The following is a 17,410-nucleotide window of genomic DNA, read 5'->3' as shown; positions in this document are numbered from 1 at the left end:
TTTTTTTTTTAAAGAGCACAATACAGCACTCTTCATTTTCTGTGCTCTAGATCATTACTTTTCGGGAAGTCTCCATCCCAGCGTTGCCAGAACAGCCTGCAGGCTGTACATTAGACAACAGCCTTCATGCCAACGCCGCCACCCCCCCCCCCCCTCCTTTTTTCTGTCACTAGCATATTGTTTTACGTAATTAACAAGGCTTAAAACGCCCTCACAAAATACTGCTCTCGCCTGCATAAATTCACCTCTCTTCCCCGCGTGCAGTCATTGTGTCTTGCACCTCATTTACATGGATTAGTCCACTGTGTGGTCTCATAAACCAAAACCGCTTGAGTAACCTAAAGAAAGTCATTGTGTCTAAACAAGAACCTTGTCTGTAGCTATTTTTCTATCTCGGAGATCAGGGCCAATCTGTCAATCAGACTAATAGCTTCCCCACAAAGGCACCAGCCACATTTAATCATTGACAAGAGTATAAAACAGCAGACCTCTGTGTGTAATCTTTGCTGTGCTATAGAATAAGAGGGGAGTGAAATGTACTAAAAAAAACGGGAAATTCTGGTCATTGACTCCCTTTCTCGCCTCATGACATTTTGCTGAGAGAAGTACAGTGGAGCCTGAAATTCCTTAAAGCCCATCAAATAGTTGCAAGTGAAAGAAAAACGTTCACGAATAACTTCAACGTCGTACAACATTTCTGAAGCGTCTCACCTCAGCATGTCCAGTGATGTCACCTCACGTCAAATCAATAACTGCCCATGTTCTGCTTTCGCTGAGGCACTTTTGGTAAGAGAAGAATATCCACCGGAAATGAGCACTAGTGGCCATGTGGCTGACTGAGCAAAAGTGCTGCTTCATTTAAGCCAATCATGCTTAGCGCTGCTACTTGAGTTATTTTGGTCGATTGCTAAGTGTAACAGCTCATTCTCCTTCCCCACAATTCCATCTCCTCTCCACTCTTTCATATACTTCCTGCCGGTAATGGGGCCCACATCACTTGCTTGGTCTACCTAACCTCCCAATCTGTGCTCTCCGTTGCCATCTTCATGCTGATCCATCTATTTTTGGAAAGCACGTTGATCTCGACCACCTGCAAGCCCTCCACTTTGCTCGCATCTGGGACTCGAGCACGCATTCACCGACACAATAGTGGCGAGTGAGACGCCAACTGACATTCAGCTGACTGCACTGTCCTTGCCCTCCTCCCTCACCTTGTTGAGGTTCAGCAGCTTGAAAACACACACATGCACACATGAGCGCACACACAATAACTATCTGATCTAAAAATGTAGCCAGCTTTCTGCGAATGATTAATAGATTCAAATGTTTCTCCAGATGCAACCTAATTAGGAAAATTAGCCTGCTCTGCAGTGTGGAAAGTAGGAGCTTATTTGGCTGGCAGGGGTTCTATTTGATACCTTGAAGTTTGAAAGCCCCATCAGGACAATTTGGAGTTTAATTTGAAATTTGACTGGCAGACCACTTCACTCGAGCTAATTTAAGCTAGCACCCAAGACTTGATGAATTGTCTGAATAACAAATCAAAAATGATCCACAAAGGTTGGGGCCACAAATGTATACCAAACAAACTTTTTTTTTTAAATACCTATTCAAAGTGCAAGTGACCATGGCATTGTTGTGGCTTCTGCTGATAATTATGATGATAACAGCTTCTTAAGGGTTTTTCAATGAGCAAATGCCTCTTTGTAAGCACCCTGGAAAGTAAGTGCGACTGTGTTTGATGTCTCTCCAGGGCTGCGCAGTAGTTACTCCTGCAGCGTCTGCAGTGTGGTCCTCAACTCCATCGAACAGTACCATGCACACCTCCAGGGCTCCAAACATCAGAACAAGTGAGTACAACGGCTCATCGTAGCGTGTGAGGACAAACGACCTACGAGGCATTTGATCTGAATAAGAGGAGGTGTGGGCGTGTACGCTTGTGTTTTTGTCCGTGTGTGTGTGTGTGTGTGTGTGTGTGTGTGTGTGTGTGTGTGTGTGTGTGTGTTCAACGTGATGGCTTCTTGGCTGGTGAAGTGAGGCGAAGTCAAATCTCATTTCTGGCCTACAAAGAGCCAAGCAATGTTTTGACAGCAGTGTGATAAACATGCAAAAATGGAAAACGGTTACGCAATTAATAGCTTGCAAACTTGCTGACATGACATCACTTTCAGTGTTTTGTTATTGTATGGTGGAAAATTCTTTCTCAGAAAATAATGAACATTGGAGCACTGGTAAGTCTGCAAAGTGTTCATAAAGACTTTAGATTGTCAGTTATCTAATTTTTCGACAGTATACAGTATTAGTCTTTCAACGTCAAGTAAAGAATAATAAAATGGGTTTGTGGTTAGTTGTCTCTGAACCAAAATGTATCCACTAGCCAAAATACTGGGAAAGAATCGTGAGATATCATCCATTTACCAGGAGATAGCGACCAGAATCCTTGTAGGCAGTTTGGATTTCATCTGTGCATGTCAGATCCTCTGCACAGTATTTAATTCTGCATCTTGATTTTTTTTTCATGCCCCCAATAAATGTTTGCAACGTTTCTGGATTGAATATGATTACAATTAAAGTTGTGGATTATTCATTTTTTCACATTTGGTGTGCGACAGGGTCCGTTGCCGCCGTACGCTGCTTTCACAATTGTTCATTTCTTTGCAGTTCGCGCACACTTTTTGCTGACTAGTTCGTTACTGGATGACCCGCTACGCTACGCCGTCAAAATGCTTGCATAGAGTGAAGCCCAGGATTACATTTGAATCTTCTCATTCATCAAACCAATCATAGGATTTCATAACAGGCTGCATGACTGCGCTCGTATTCACCCTGCTCTGAGTATTTAAAAAAACTATTTTAAAAGCTTCACTGAACAAGGCAAGGCAAGAGATATTGAAAAAAAAAAGGGTGAAGGTCCATCTGTGGCTCTGTTAAATACTGGCCAGGATCAAAAGACTATTAATATTGCCGACGTGCCACAATAGAAAAAAGAAAATAACTAAGTATGATCTACAGTCTGAAAATCCACCTCTAATATAAGACTTAACATAACATACAAAACGCTCAACATATTTACCACAAGTGACAAACGATGGCAGCTAAACCATCAGTGGCTAGCACCTAGCATGAGAAGCTAACATCATGCTCTGCATCAGGACTCAAGTCAATTTCAAAAATGGCCAGCCATCCATTTTCTAGAATGCTTTGCTCATTCGTTTTCCGGATGGACTTTGCCGGGCGTTGCGCCAACACCTCCTTTAGAAGTTCTGTTTTCAGGCCTTTGGAATACAGTACATTCATACAATGACTTTTGGGATACACTGTGCTTGGTCGAACACCGAAATTGTGCAACTTTTGAACCATTCGAACTTTGAGCTACCATTGTACTTGGACTGTAACGGCAGTAAATAGCACAGAGGGCAAAAGTCTGTTGTAATTGAATCTCCGTTTTGTAACATTTCCTGTGGTAAACAGGACAAGCATGGTGAGACACTGAAAGAGTTGTTTATGGGAGAGCTTCATAAAACACATTGGAGGCAGAACATGCCGCGGACAAAGTCAGACAGATGGCCAGGGAGATGCGGCGTAGCACAAAGATGGTGTCGGAGGCAAACGAGCAGAGGGAGTGCAAAAGAGACAGAAGAACATAAAGAGGTGTGTGAATACTTTTTTTTTTAAAGGTTCAAAGAGGAGACGTAACTATTACAGCTAGTCTCAGGATTGCTGAAAGCTGTGAGCCTCAAATGTTGCAAAGAAATCAGGAAAAGACGGTCCTTAGCCGGATTGAGAGCAGTATGGTATATATAACTGGTTTAGAGGATATGGTGCTCTCTAGTCTGACTCAAAGGAAGTCGATTTATCTGGGAATTGTGGCATTCGACTGGGATCCAAGTTGTGTGTGTGTGTGTGTGTGTGTGTGTGTGTGTGTGTGTGTGTGTGTGTGTGTGTGTGTGTGTGTGTGTGTGTGTGTGTGTGTGTGAGAGAGAGAGAGACATAAAATCCTCTATCTGAACTATATGGGGTTTTTTTAACTTTGTAACACAATTACTATCGCTGTTCTTCTGTATGTCAATTTAAAGGTATGCTGTCAGACAGTCAAAATCAGAGTTGTGAATTGTGATTATTATTATTGTCATATGGAAGTATTGTTATGTAAGGTGTTTGCTGCATTCGCTGGTAGTCAACCCCAAAATTTTCTTTACAAATATATGTTCCATGTGGCTCCACTAATCTGAACACGGCATTCTGATTCCGATTGCATTCGAGTAATATGAATTCATCAGCAGAACTCACTCATTTTTCTCCATCTCAGGGGGTGTGGCCAATTTGCCACATGATGTCGCCCGAAAATGACATCACAGTTGCTCAGGGCTCAGGTAACGTCTAATCATGCAACTGTGATGTCATTTTCAGTCAACAGCAAGTAGCAAAATGGCCACACCCCCTGAGATGGAGAAAAATGCGCAGGTGTACAACATTTTTGAGCAGACTTCCTTTTTAAAAGTTGAGGACCGCTAACTTGTAACTAATAGCTTCACAATAGAGATCCATTAGTCAGACGTAGCTTCAAAGTGTATGTGTGTGTGTGTGTATATACTGTATATATATAGTACAGTGTTTGATCTAATCTGATTAAATTAATATTTGAAAATTGCCTGCACCCCAGCTCACTGCAGTGCATTCTGGGTAAGCCCTTGGAAGAGATACTGTGGACTTACAGTGTTCATGAAGTGTGGAAAAAGTCGTTAAGAGAGAGCCCCTGGAAGCAGAATCCATTTAAAAGTGGCCAGCCATTGCACACTGGACTGGCTTAGTTGTTCCAGTGGCACTGGAAAGAGGTCGAAACCAACATTTATCCTCTTGGGATCGGCACAAGACCAAGGGGGTTCCACCTCATCAACTTACTTTGCCAGCTTCCATGTCAGTCAGGTGTTACTCAATTTCTGTGCTCGACTCTATGTGAAACCACTATCATCTAAATCGCAGTACTGAGCGCACACACACACTCTAGTCATTAGCAAACGTGTGCAGGTTGTCATATTTGTGGCAAAGTAGAAACTGGGGCTTGACATGATAGCATGTTAAGCCCTTGCCAGGTTTCAGTGCGCATTTAGCCGAGTGTCACTTTTTCCGCTGACACGTGAATGGAAATACACTCGCGCAAATGCTAGACAGGCTCGAATGGCGTATGAGTGCAGAAATAAGGTGACATGAGACTCCACGGGCGATGATTTATGTGTCGCCTTGGTTTTGGCCCACATGACATGAACACAAACATCAAAACAACTTGATGTCCATTGGTCAACATTTATTTGGGGCCCAAACAGTCATGTTTTGGACTGTCTCCAGTTTTTAAGAACCTATTTCTTTCTACTCCAGGCTAAAAAAAATTAAAAATAAATTCTCGCGAAGAGTGGTTTTAATTTACTTTCCATCCACATACGAACATAACGAAATGCATTTGCAGGCTTTCAAGCACATCCCAAAGCCACAGGAAATGTTTGTCCTTGAACAATTATGTGCAAAATTAACCATCAATTAATATAATTGTAAATTTAATGAAAGTCTCTCAGAATGTTTCAAACCCTTGTGTTAGTTTATTGATCTGAGAAAAGCTCTGTGTTGCTCATTGTCCCACTTCTGATGTCTCCGCACGCCAAACTAGTTAAGATTGACCCAACAGTGCGTCTGCAGCCAAAAATTGCACACAATTTAGCCTCAATTGCTTTAAGACACAATCACTCAACAAACCATTTCACACAAGTGATGGATTATTATGTCCATCCCTATTATAACCCCTAAACATATGGACATTTCTGTCAATTATATGTCTGAAAAAAGCAATTTCCCAAAAAGAACAGCTTTGGTGAATCAAAAACAAAGAACCAGATATTTTTTGAACCAATCGTGACGGAGAGTAGCTTTTCAATTCTCAAATTTGATTTCCTCAAATTGTGGCTGCCCCTCTATGAGAGAGGGTGAGTGCCCCCACCCCGATGGACATCACCTCAAAGAGAAGGTTCCCTTCTTGTAGGAACTGTTCACATGACGACATGAAATGAGTTCAGCCAAGTTCAATTGTGTTGCTCACCAAAACTGCAGCGCCGTGTTGATCATGCAAACTACTGACCCCCCCAAAAATTCATTGATTCATTCATTTTCAACATTGCTTATCCTAAAGTCATGCGAGTCTACCACTACACCATTGGCGACCCAAAACAAAAATGTGAATTTTAAATCCGATCACGACACACTCAATATGTATCTCGCTAAATACATTTGAGTTCCAATTTAAAGCGCAAATGTGAGCACAAGGTCAAAATTCAGGGGCAAAATGTTCATTTCTTGCTGATGAAAAGCCCAGCTAACAAAACCAGCACGAAAACTTGTACCTTTCCTCACGGCTCTGAGCGTGTCGGACATTTGGGATGCGTCACCGGTAACGCCACAACAGATTTTGCTCTTCTACGAAACAGCTGGATGTGTTTATGTGCCAGCATTCTTTATCCGTCCCACGCATCGGTTTTGCTCACCGTCAGCTGCAGGTCATTTGCAACACTCGGTTCTCCCTCCGCGCTGTCGCAGCAGACTGCTCGCTGTAATTGGAGCTGTTTTGGAAGATAACAGCAGAGATTTAACTCGATCTATTTGGCAGGCCATTTTCTCACGACACAATGTGTTGCAATGATGCCAGGGTACTTACCTGAACGTATTATAGAGGCACAGCTGGCAGCTACATGGTCAACGTTTGCTAGGGAAAAAAAACAAAAAAAAAAAGAATGCGATATGATATACTGCCATTACAAAACCATATGATTCACTTTGATTACGACCACATTCAATTCACTCCAATTGCAATGTAACATGATATGATCGACTCCAATTATGATGTCGTTTGACGCCGTACATGAGTCACTTTAATTGCCAGAGGTGGGAATCGTCATTCCGTCAGTGAGCTGAGTCATCGGCGATAGCCAAACGGCGTCAAGAACGAACTTACCAGTATGACAAACTAATCAATAAATTCAAATTAAAACAGTGTTGTATGTCTTTCGGTTGCACAGAACGCAATGCTATTGTCTCATCTTGTTTTTATTTCACCAATCGCGACACCGTGTTGTGTGTGTGTGTCTTGTCGTGATGCTTTGATCCTCTTTTCCAAGGCAAGATGCATCGCTCGAGTCAGTTTGACATTACCGTATTTTCCGCACTATAAGGCGCACTTGAAAGCATTCAATTTTCTCAAAAGGCGACAGTCCGCCTCATAATCCGATGCACCTTATATATGGATCAATATTCTGATCTCTTGGACATAGTATTTTAAATGTTCTGTAAAGCTCTTTGTTACAGCTGCAGCAATTGTGAAAACGTGATATGAATAAAGCTGGATTGTATTTTATTCCCTTTAGTGTATCTCCATCTAGTGAGTGCATAACGCAACCGCAGCCACTATTGTAGCTTCTATTCTATGCACCCTATAAATGAAATCAATTTTAAAATAGGCCATTCATTGAAGGTGCACCTTATACTCCAAAGCCCCTTATAGTACGGAAAATACGGTACTTTCTTTCTTGATCAATTCAAACTGTTGTTTAAAAAGTGCTTGCTACCCCTTCTGAAGAAGTTACAATCTTAGCAAATCTAACTTGTTTTTCTGCCATAGCTTTCGTAAAACATCACAAATAATCTTTGCTCTCTTTGCTCCCTTGCGAGAGCCTGTGGCAAAAACACTGACTGCCGGTATGTCGGTGATCTCTGTTAGCACCTTGAAATGAAGCTTGACTGTTTGCTAGCTGAAACCAGAAATGGAAAGGTGCAGTATTTTGGAACTCATTAAAATTCTTCCTCCATAAGCATTTTATGCTGAAGTATGAAGGTCAATCAAAAACCAACTAGTAAGGATGAGTTGTCGGCCCATTTCCCTTTTTCATCATTTATTAGTTTATATAACATGACATTTTATTTCATTTTGAATATTAAATAAAGAAACTCAGTACAAAGTACAAAATAACGGCTGAAATCATACAAATTAATTAAGTTTGCATCCCCCACGAGGAATAAATAGCTTCTGCATGACGGGTGCTGACATGATTCCGACCTCTGGCCTGACATGATCTGTTTGCAAGCGTTGCCTCCAGTTGGATGCTTGTATATTTGCGCCGAAGGGCAATGTTGATGCTGACGTCAACAAAAGCCCCCGAGGGCGTGCTGGTGAGGTACAGGAGGACAATCAAATCCTTTTATCCTGATCACCCTGCTAATTATTTGGCATCAGGGCGGGCACGTACATCCAAACTGCAAAACCAGCTAATGCACATTTATTTGGAGGTGGTGGTCGAGCGCAGGGAGGGGGCAAGTGCTAAGGAAGAGAAGCCACTTGCGATTGATCAGCTAAAGGGAAGGCCTGTGCGCATGCATTCGCAATTGTGTGTCATGGTCTATTGTTCTTGGTTAACCTCCATATCATTTGCCATACACATACATTCTTGTGTTGCTATCTCAGTGGGAGCACACATTACTGATTAAACCCTGAAATAGGGTTTCTGAATACCAAAGTCAAATACAAATAATGCAAACAAAGTCCCCACCAAATGTATTAGAACGGCAAGGTCAATTGCAACGGTCTAGTAGCAGCACATTGAATTCTGAAGTCAACAAATTACCAGACAATTCATTCATTCATTTTTCGATCTTTTTTATCCTCACAAGGGTCGCAGGGGAGGCTGGAGCCTATCCCAGCTGTCTTCGGGCAGTAGGCGGGGGACACCCTGAACCGGTTGCCAACCAATCGCAGAAATTACCAGACAATTGCATCCAAAATAACTGGGAGAAGCTTATACATGCAACAATCCAGTGGCCCAAAGCACACTGCCAGCACACCAAAGGACTTCTTTGGGGAGAAAAAGGAGGAGGCCTTAGAACCACTTGACCTTGAACCAATCAAACATACATTTTACCTCCTGAAGAGGTTGCGAAAGGGAGAAACCGCCAGAAACAAACGAGAACTGAAAGAGGCTGCAGAAAAGGCCAGGAAAAAAAAAATCAAATGAAGAATGCAACAGCTCGAGCTGCAAATTATCATCAATCATGCAAATTATTCATGCAAATTTTGAAATTATCGTCATATATAACAATAGCTTCTTCTCCTTAAATCTGAATATGTGTTGCTTTTTCTTACATATGTGGCGTTTTTTTGGGGAGGGGGGCTCATCTGATCAAATGAAGTAAGTGGACTTGCATTTAAAGTAGGAAGATGTCGCTTCATAATCAAAGCTGATGAGCATGGGAAAGTGTGGGTGGTTTGAAACAGTGGAGGAAATAATTTGTCGTATTGATGGCTTTAGAAAGCAAAAATTAGGTGGAGGACCCTCGTTTAATCGCACGGAATCTTTTCTGTAGGTGGTCACCAGGTTGACACACAGCTCAGGAGGGATTACGGCCCACTCCTTGTTCAAGAAACTTGTCAAATGGATGAAGTTTCTTGGCCGCTGCTGAGAAACGTAAAGCTTCATCTCCATCGTGGGTTTTCTGTCGGCTTAAGGTCTGGAGACTGACTCGATCACGCTGCGACTTCACTGTGCATCTTCCTGAGCTACTCCTCTACCCCGGCAGCTTGTTTCGGGTCATTGTCATGCTTGAAGACTCGGCGTTCTTGGAATAGGCTTTATTCTGATCCAACATTTTAGTGGCCCCTCAATTTCCCCCGCTATATTATCATCTCCGAGTTGAAGTCTTGCGTGTCAAAACAGCCATGGGACACAGAATTATTTCGTGAGGCGGTTGGCAACTATTACGCCCGCATTGTCGGCTTTTATCTTTGCTCACGGAGGCAACGGAGTGAGACGCGGGGAGAGCGTTTGCCTCTGTACGCGCGTAATAAAATGTCCCGCATCCATCCGCCCGTATCACGGACCTTGTGAAAATAGCACCACTCCATTGCGTCCTAATTGGATGTGCGGACACATGCTTTATAGAAGCTGGCAGCAGCTCTACTGCTCATAGTTGTTCGACCAGTGGCCCCTACACCTTGTCTTTTACTGTATGTCAGGATGCATTAAGCGCTTCGGGCTCAAGTCCGAGGGGCAAGGCTGCATTGTTCTGAACATGGGACGAAATAAGAGACTGGGGCAGACTTGACAACAACAACACCAAAAAAAGCACACTAAATCAGGAATCATGGCTGCTCAATTGCCCTTTTTCTTCCATATCAGTGCAATGATAGACAGAAAAAACAACGTGGAACTCAGTTTGCTGGTGTTTTTGCCTCAGATCCAAGTTCAAAGCAGCATTTTAAGTTACAGTTTAGTTTAGCAGTTGAACTCAGAGTGAAGCCGCCACCAAGTGTGCCCCGACAATGAACCCACTCCCAAAGTCTCTTCTATCTCTTCCTCATTCTGAACTGATACCAAGTTGATATTCAACTGCAGCAGCCCCATGTTTTGATTTTTCATTCATTTTTTTGCTCCCCGACTTTCATGGAATGACGTATGATTCCCATCCATGCCTGTCTGGAGCCTCAATTCTCACTTCGTGACTATTCATTCACTTTCCATCACCACCATTTTGTCTTAACTTCAAAAGCAGATGTATATTACACCAAGGTCACTTTTAAATACTAACTGAATAATATCCATCCATCCATTTTCTGATCCGCTTAATCCTCACAAGGGTCGCGGGGCGTGCTGGAGCTTATCCCAGCCATCTTCGGGAAGTAAGCGGGGGACACCCTGAACCGGTTGCCAGCCCATCGCAGGGCACACAGACAAACAACCATCCGCGCTCATACTCACACCTAGGGACAATTTGGAGTGTTCAATCACCCTGCCACACGTTTTTTTTGGAATTTGGGAGAAAATCCGGGGTACCCGGAGAAAACCCACACAGGCACTGGGAGAACATGCAAACCCCACACAGGAAGGCTGGAGCTGCAATCGAACTGCAATCGTACCTCTGCGCTGTGAGGTTGACGCGCTAACCACTGCCCCACCGGGCCACCAAGAAATAATGTACTATTCAAAAATAACATTTAAAGGATGTCATCATCTTTCATGTGTCAGTTGTATTTCGCAAGAGCAATATAAAGAAACCGGGGAACAACAAGACAAATGCATGCGTACAGGTGAATACAACATCGATGAAAACACGCTTCACTATAAATCACAAGCGGTGCCCGATATTGCAACAGTTGGAGCCGATTTTATGCGAGAGGAAGTTGTTGCAGGGCCTTTACACCGGATATGAAAACTGATACATACGCGGATACTTTATAATTAATAAAGTGAGTGCAACTGCAAATTGCTTACTTTGAATACGATTTTTCCTTTGAATTATTAATTACCCGGTAGCTATAAAACCAGGACAATGTGAGCGAAACTTGAACCATTTTTCGCTCTTCATAAATACAAACAAGATGTGTAAAACTCGCTGTCAGCAGCCCACCCGAATTTCAGGTTACGACCCACCAGTTGAGCAGCCCTGCTGTTTATTAAATTTAGATGCACTCCAAAGATCGGAATTAGTGGCAATAATGGATCCTTTAAGTCTCACTATTCTGGAGGGAGTCCAAATGTGATTAAAAAAGCTTGATTAAGTAGCTTTTCTCCGGCATAATTCATTTCTTTGTTTTGCATTAAGTGTGAGGCGTTTTATCCCACGGCAGAATGCAGCCACGGCGACTTCCTTTATGACAAACAATCGGCAGCTTTAGATCGGGGGCCACCTTCATGGTGATCGCGGGACCTCAGATCTGTATTGCCTCTGTGCTCTTTGTTTAAAATTTCAGGTTCAGCCAGGTGAAACATTTTGAAAGGGGATTGCTGCTTAAATGGCTCACATGGAGTCAGACATTTGATTTCTTGCTATTAGTTTCACCACTATCCCTTCCAGGCCTTTGTTTTCTTCTGCAGTCATGAATTAGATTAAGAATGGCAGGCGGCACGGATTGAAAGGTAAATTAGATTATTTTGCCGTGGTCCTGAGCGTGCGACAAGCGCAATTGCTTTCTCCCTTGTGGACTTCAACCATGTTGCCCCCCCCCCCCCCCCCGGGCGAAAACAGCAATTTCTTGTCACGCGAGCCCCACCTCAGACACCAAACAAGACTAATAAATTATTTTCTGCGTTTCGTTTTGTTCGCAGCCTGAAGCAGCAACAGCAGTGAGCCGCTCAAGAAAGACGTGGAGTTAGCGGACTTCTAAAATCCTGCCATATGTCACAAACCGAACAGCGTGTGTGTTTGTTTGTGTGTGTGTGACTGTCCGAGACATCCGTCCGCACATCGGCAACATGCACGCGTGACTTTTTTCATTTCCGTGACCTAACATGAGATTTATTCTGCACCCAAGTGTTTGACATGAGTTGTTTGCCGACGGCCACCGCAGGCTATGTGGCTGTGGACTGCCATATAAAATAAATAGTAAGAATAATACGAATAATGATAAAAAAAATTAAAAAAACAACTCGTGTGAAACAGTCCTGGATTCTAACGATGTCAATGCCCAGAATGTTCCTTCCAGTAAAGCATAAAATATTTATATGCTGGCCAAATGTTCAGTGAAAGTGATATACTTTTTGATGAACGGGTGTCTCTTTGCTAAGATTTTGTTTTGTTTGCTATATTAAATATATATTTTTTAAATATTGACTTCATTAGCATTTTATTCACATTTGTCATCAAGTTCCTTGTCTAGAAATGATCCGTCCCCTTTCTACGTACAAGCATACCCAATGACCAAAATGTATAAATGATTGGAATGCTTTCATAATATAGCAAACAGTGGCCAGGGACCTTTATTTACTCAACTGCAGACGTGTGGAGGCGTTCATTTTCCGGTTTCTCATTAGGGGGAAGTATTTTTGTGAAAATATTAAATATTTACCGATGCATCACAATTCCATCCAAGTGACACGTAAAAAGGACTATTAAAGTGTAAATTTAATACTGCTAATGTCTTGAGACTTGGTGAAGCAGCATTTGGCTTTTGACTCAAGGTAATTGTTGTTTGCTTGGTTTCAAATAACTAAACTGGGGATGTCCCCCATCACATTTTGGCACCTGAGCCCGAGTCCTGATGCTGTGCAAGCACGCTCTAAAAAGTTGCAATTTAAATAAATGACATGTTTGTGCAATCTCTGCACTTTCTGCCCCTTTTCTTTTTCCACTCCACCACACAAACACAAAATGTTTCACTGTGTAATGTAAAATTAAGATATTGCCGTTCCATGTGGCAATGTCTTTGTACCTCAGGATTATTTTTGTTTTCTTTCTGACCTTTAAATATTAGGAGGAATCGAATGACCTCTTTGACCCGTATTGTCGCTGCAGAACAGGATGAGGATAAGCGTCACAAAAAAAAAAAAAAAAGAATGGCCAATTGGGAATATGAAGAAATATCAGGACGTTGAAAAATAAAAAAAATGATTTTTTTTGTCATTAGCACTTTTTGCTACTTTCCAACCAACAGAAACCCAATCAACAGCGTCATTTGAACTTTTCATTTGGCCAGTGTATGAATAATCAGGTTTTAACCGTATCTTAAAAGGATGGCCGTCAAACAGCATTTATGATTTGGATGCTGATGCAGTTCTCGCTTTCGGGCTCCTTCTCACATCACGTGACAAACACTCAGGCCCACACAATTAAAAGAAACAAAAAAAAAACAAATCATGGACAAGAAAAGCCCCAATGACCTCAGTTTACATGATAACATGACATTGTGTGACAACAAGTACAGCGGATGGAAGGGACGCCAACCAAATGATTGATCGAACCCCTATTTTTGAAATGATTCTGCCTTGGATTGATGGCAGCAGATCGACAAAAAGCAGCACAAAAATGACTTTTCAACTTTTCAACTGGAAGCTCATGTTGAAGTTTGTGAAAACATTCCTACAGAGCTGAATATTGATGTCAGAAAGCAGTCCGGAGGCAAAAAATATATATAATACTGCCCTGGTCTGCCAAAAAGGGCAACGTGTATTCTAACTTTTATTTCTGTTACTAGAGCCAGAGGAAAAACATCACTTGCAAACTATGTAGCAATCATTGTGTAATGATACTGTATCTCAATGCATGGAAAAGGTTGCATTCACTTGCTTTTTTTTTCTTCTTCTTCTTTTGCGTAGATTGCTTGCACATTTTGGCAATAGTGCTGCTCTCTGGTGGTTAGCTTAACGCATTGTGGCTCACACCTCAGTGACAAAAATGGCAAATTTTAGTACAGATTAACCTCTGTTTCTTGAACAGGGGCACCTTTTGATACATGAACTGTCGACATTGTGTATAAGTCATCTTATCAGAGTGTCCGTCAAGTGAATTTTGAATTGTTTGTAGCACTTTAAGGTGGGGGGGGGGGGGGGGGGGGCTGTTTGAGGCTCCGCTTTTCCTGTGCTGTTGCTACACGGTCTGGTATTCGCCAAGAGTTCGAGTGCAGGACCGAAATGGCACACCACTACACTAAGCTACTATTCTTTTCTTTTCGGATGAGTTCTGTTACACTCATTCCCAAAATAAATAAATACATGTTTTTGCTTTCTGCGTTCTGTGAGAGAAGCATGAACTACAAATGACCTTCTGTAAATTAGACTGTTCTGAAGCAAAAAATAAAGAAGTGTGTAAATAGGCAGTATAGCTTCAAGTCTGTGGATTTACGAGGATTTTTGTATTTATATTGTTTATCTGCACTAAGCCACTGGGTGATGAGGGAAAATGTGTTCTTATAATTGACAATTAAAGAAATATGCTGACATTGATATGGAGAATAAACTGTCTTTTGAGTGTATGATGGAAAATCGCTGCACTGAACAACACGCAGGGACTTTGGCTCCAATGCTGGAGCTAAACTGATGGATTGAAATATAACGTCTAAATTTACAGTAAAATTAACGTCTATACCAGGGGTGCCTATTACTTCGATCCTGATCTACCGGTAGATCCAAGACAGGTCCCAAGTAGATCCGAAGAGTGTCGAGGAGAAAACAAACAAACAACCATTTGTGTGTCTTTGTACATGTTAGTAACATATTTTTTTTGTGTTCATGTACGCTGCACGCTAATCATCTTATCAGTCTCATTTTCACCAAAAAAATATTTAAAAAATAAAATAAAGCAGGTAAATGAATTTACGGTGGCTTGTGAATGCGTCACCGGAAGTTGTTAGCGCTCAGCAGTCTGCAATTGCAGCTTGTGATCAGAGCTGTTGCGCTCTATCTTTTATCGTCATTATTCTCATTCAGAGTTTGCTTCGTGTACAATTCACCGAGGGCACGAGCAAAGAATAGGAATCTAGGAGGGTCCAGGGAAGCACTTTAAAACGGTACGTGTGAGCTACGATAGTTAACAGGCTGCAAAAGTGCGTCGCATGCCTCAGTTTCAGGCTGTTTCTCATCATGGCGTGCGTGTGTGTGTGGGTGTGTGTGTGTGTGTGTGCGTGCCGGTAAGGGTAGATCCCAGGAGGTTAGCTGATCGAAAAGTAGATCTTCGATCCGAAAAGTTTGGGCACCCCTGGTCTATACACATTGTGGAAGATGCTGAACCAGGCATCATGACTGTGTAGTCGATTCATGTTTTGTGACCATTTACTTGACCAGTTCAGACACTTTTATTATCATAATAAATAAGACTAACTTTCAAAATAAAAGCACTGCGTATTTGACTAATTGTGGCCCGCAGGTCATACTTTGGCCTGCAGGTCTGGTATAATCTATGATGGCGAGTTGGAGAAAATGTGGCGCCGCATGCAAATAGAGCATAAAGCTCAGCTGTGATTTGTTTTGAATATAAAAAGGCGGCAAGCGTCATGGAAGATTAGAAAAAGTGCATTCCGCTCGTTTCCAAATGAGCGAACCGCTTCAAAAGCTTGGTGCTTGCAGCAATGTTTCCATGGTAACACCTCAGACGCAAAAAAAACGCAGAAGAGCGGCCATGGCGCGTCGCCGACACTTTAGATAAATATTGACTTCAAGAAAACAATCTGCCAGGAGGACGGAGCTACGGGGTCAGTGAATGACGTGTTTGCTCATGCTCTCATATTTTGTTTGAGGATTTTCAGAGTGATGAAAGGAGCGAGGGGAAGTCAAGCAACAAGGCGCATTCTTAATGGCCAACATTCAAAGCGGTATCATGTCGTTTGCGCTATGCCAACCAACCTGTGTGTGGAATCAGTAAGAAGGAGCTAAGAAATACAAGCTCGTCCCTCCAGTAAGCCCACCATGGAGCATGGTGTCAGATTCATGAATAGTGATGACCTTGCCTGCATACAGTTCGGCTCAGTGGAGAATTTTTGATGGATGGGGCAAATGTGGCATTTTCACTCAATTAACTTTGGTAAGTGTTGGAAACTTTCACACTATTAGTTTTGAAGAGTTTGCAATAAATGCCATAGTTTCTGAAACCATCGACTAGGGCTGTTATTTATTCGGTGGGGGGGGGGGGGGGGGTTGGGGGCGGGCATTTTTCTTTTTAAAGGTGGGGTGTATTTAGTGGACTTTCAATTTCGGTCATTTCTTCAAAACAAATGAGAGAAACGAGGCAGATTAAGGGGAACAATTAAGTCATGCAGAACCCCCAAACATCAACCCGGATGCACACAACAATGTGGAGCCAAAACATCAGAGTCTACTGGAAGCAAAATGTCAGTGGCAAGGCCACGTTGATCTAAAAAAAATGAAGACTTCATGCTCACTAATTATGACAGACAAGTAGGAGGATTTTTTTTTTTGTATTGATGTGACGCTTGGGAGAGGCTGGTTACACATGCTCAATTTTTTCAAAGTTAAGAAAAGATGTTCTTTATTGTGTCTAGCATAAGACATTAAAAATGGTAGCATGTGCTGCTGTTTTGGTTAGCAATGTGGTTCAAATGGACCCCAGTTAATTTTGAAATAACTGTGTGACAGAGTGAAATGTAATTTTCTTTTTTTTTGGACATATTAAGGCAAATTTAAGATGACGTATTCAATAAATATATATATATATATATATATATATATATATTTTTTTTTTTTAATATCGCGTCTCAGTGTTTCCAAAAAAATACTTGGTGCAGACTAATTCCAGTTTCTTTCAAAGTTTTTCCAAAATGAATACAGCAATGTTTTTCATTGTGCCTGTGGAGTTTTTAAGATTGGGGAATTCACTGGTGAGCAAGTGTCATTTCTAAGGTTAATTAAAGCCTGGACTCGGGGAAGTCATGCGTACAACTTTTGAAGGATCATCACCAACACCAAAATTTACGGACGCATGAAGTGAGAAAAATTACAGTTAGTGTCTGTTTTGAATGGATTGGCCATTTATTTTAAGTGGATGGCACACCTAATCAAGAGACTGTGTACATTGGCCTCGGGGCCACTCGTTGAGAAAGTCCTCTTGGTAGATTTGTTGCAGTCTTCTGACCATGACCGTGTAAAACTGCATA

General features: G+C 42.0%; 1 protein-coding gene across 2 annotated transcripts in view; it reads left to right on the top strand.

Annotated features, from left to right (window-relative positions):
• LOC147199126 (zinc finger matrin-type protein 4) overlaps nt 1-14,747 on the top strand; it is a 59,392-nt gene extending 44,645 nt beyond the window's left edge. For both annotated transcript variants that reach the window (XM_086122494.1, XM_086122493.1), the window contains exons 6-7: nt 1,754-1,850; nt 12,135-14,747. In XM_086122494.1, coding sequence (XP_085978620.1) covers nt 1,754-1,850; nt 12,135-12,156 — 119 coding nt within the window. In that variant the 3' untranslated portion in view covers nt 12,157-14,747. The remainder of the gene's footprint in view (nt 1-1,753; nt 1,851-12,134) is intronic.
• Nucleotides 14,748-17,410: the final 2,663 nt, after the last annotated feature.

Source organism: Hippocampus guttulatus, chromosome 10, assembly GCF_054856545.1.
Source record: "Hippocampus guttulatus isolate MCC_2025c chromosome 10, RoL_Hgut_1.0, whole genome shotgun sequence".
Taxonomy (NCBI): Eukaryota; Metazoa; Chordata; class Actinopteri; order Syngnathiformes; family Syngnathidae; genus Hippocampus; species Hippocampus guttulatus.
This window is presented reverse-complemented; position numbering and strand designations above follow the sequence as displayed.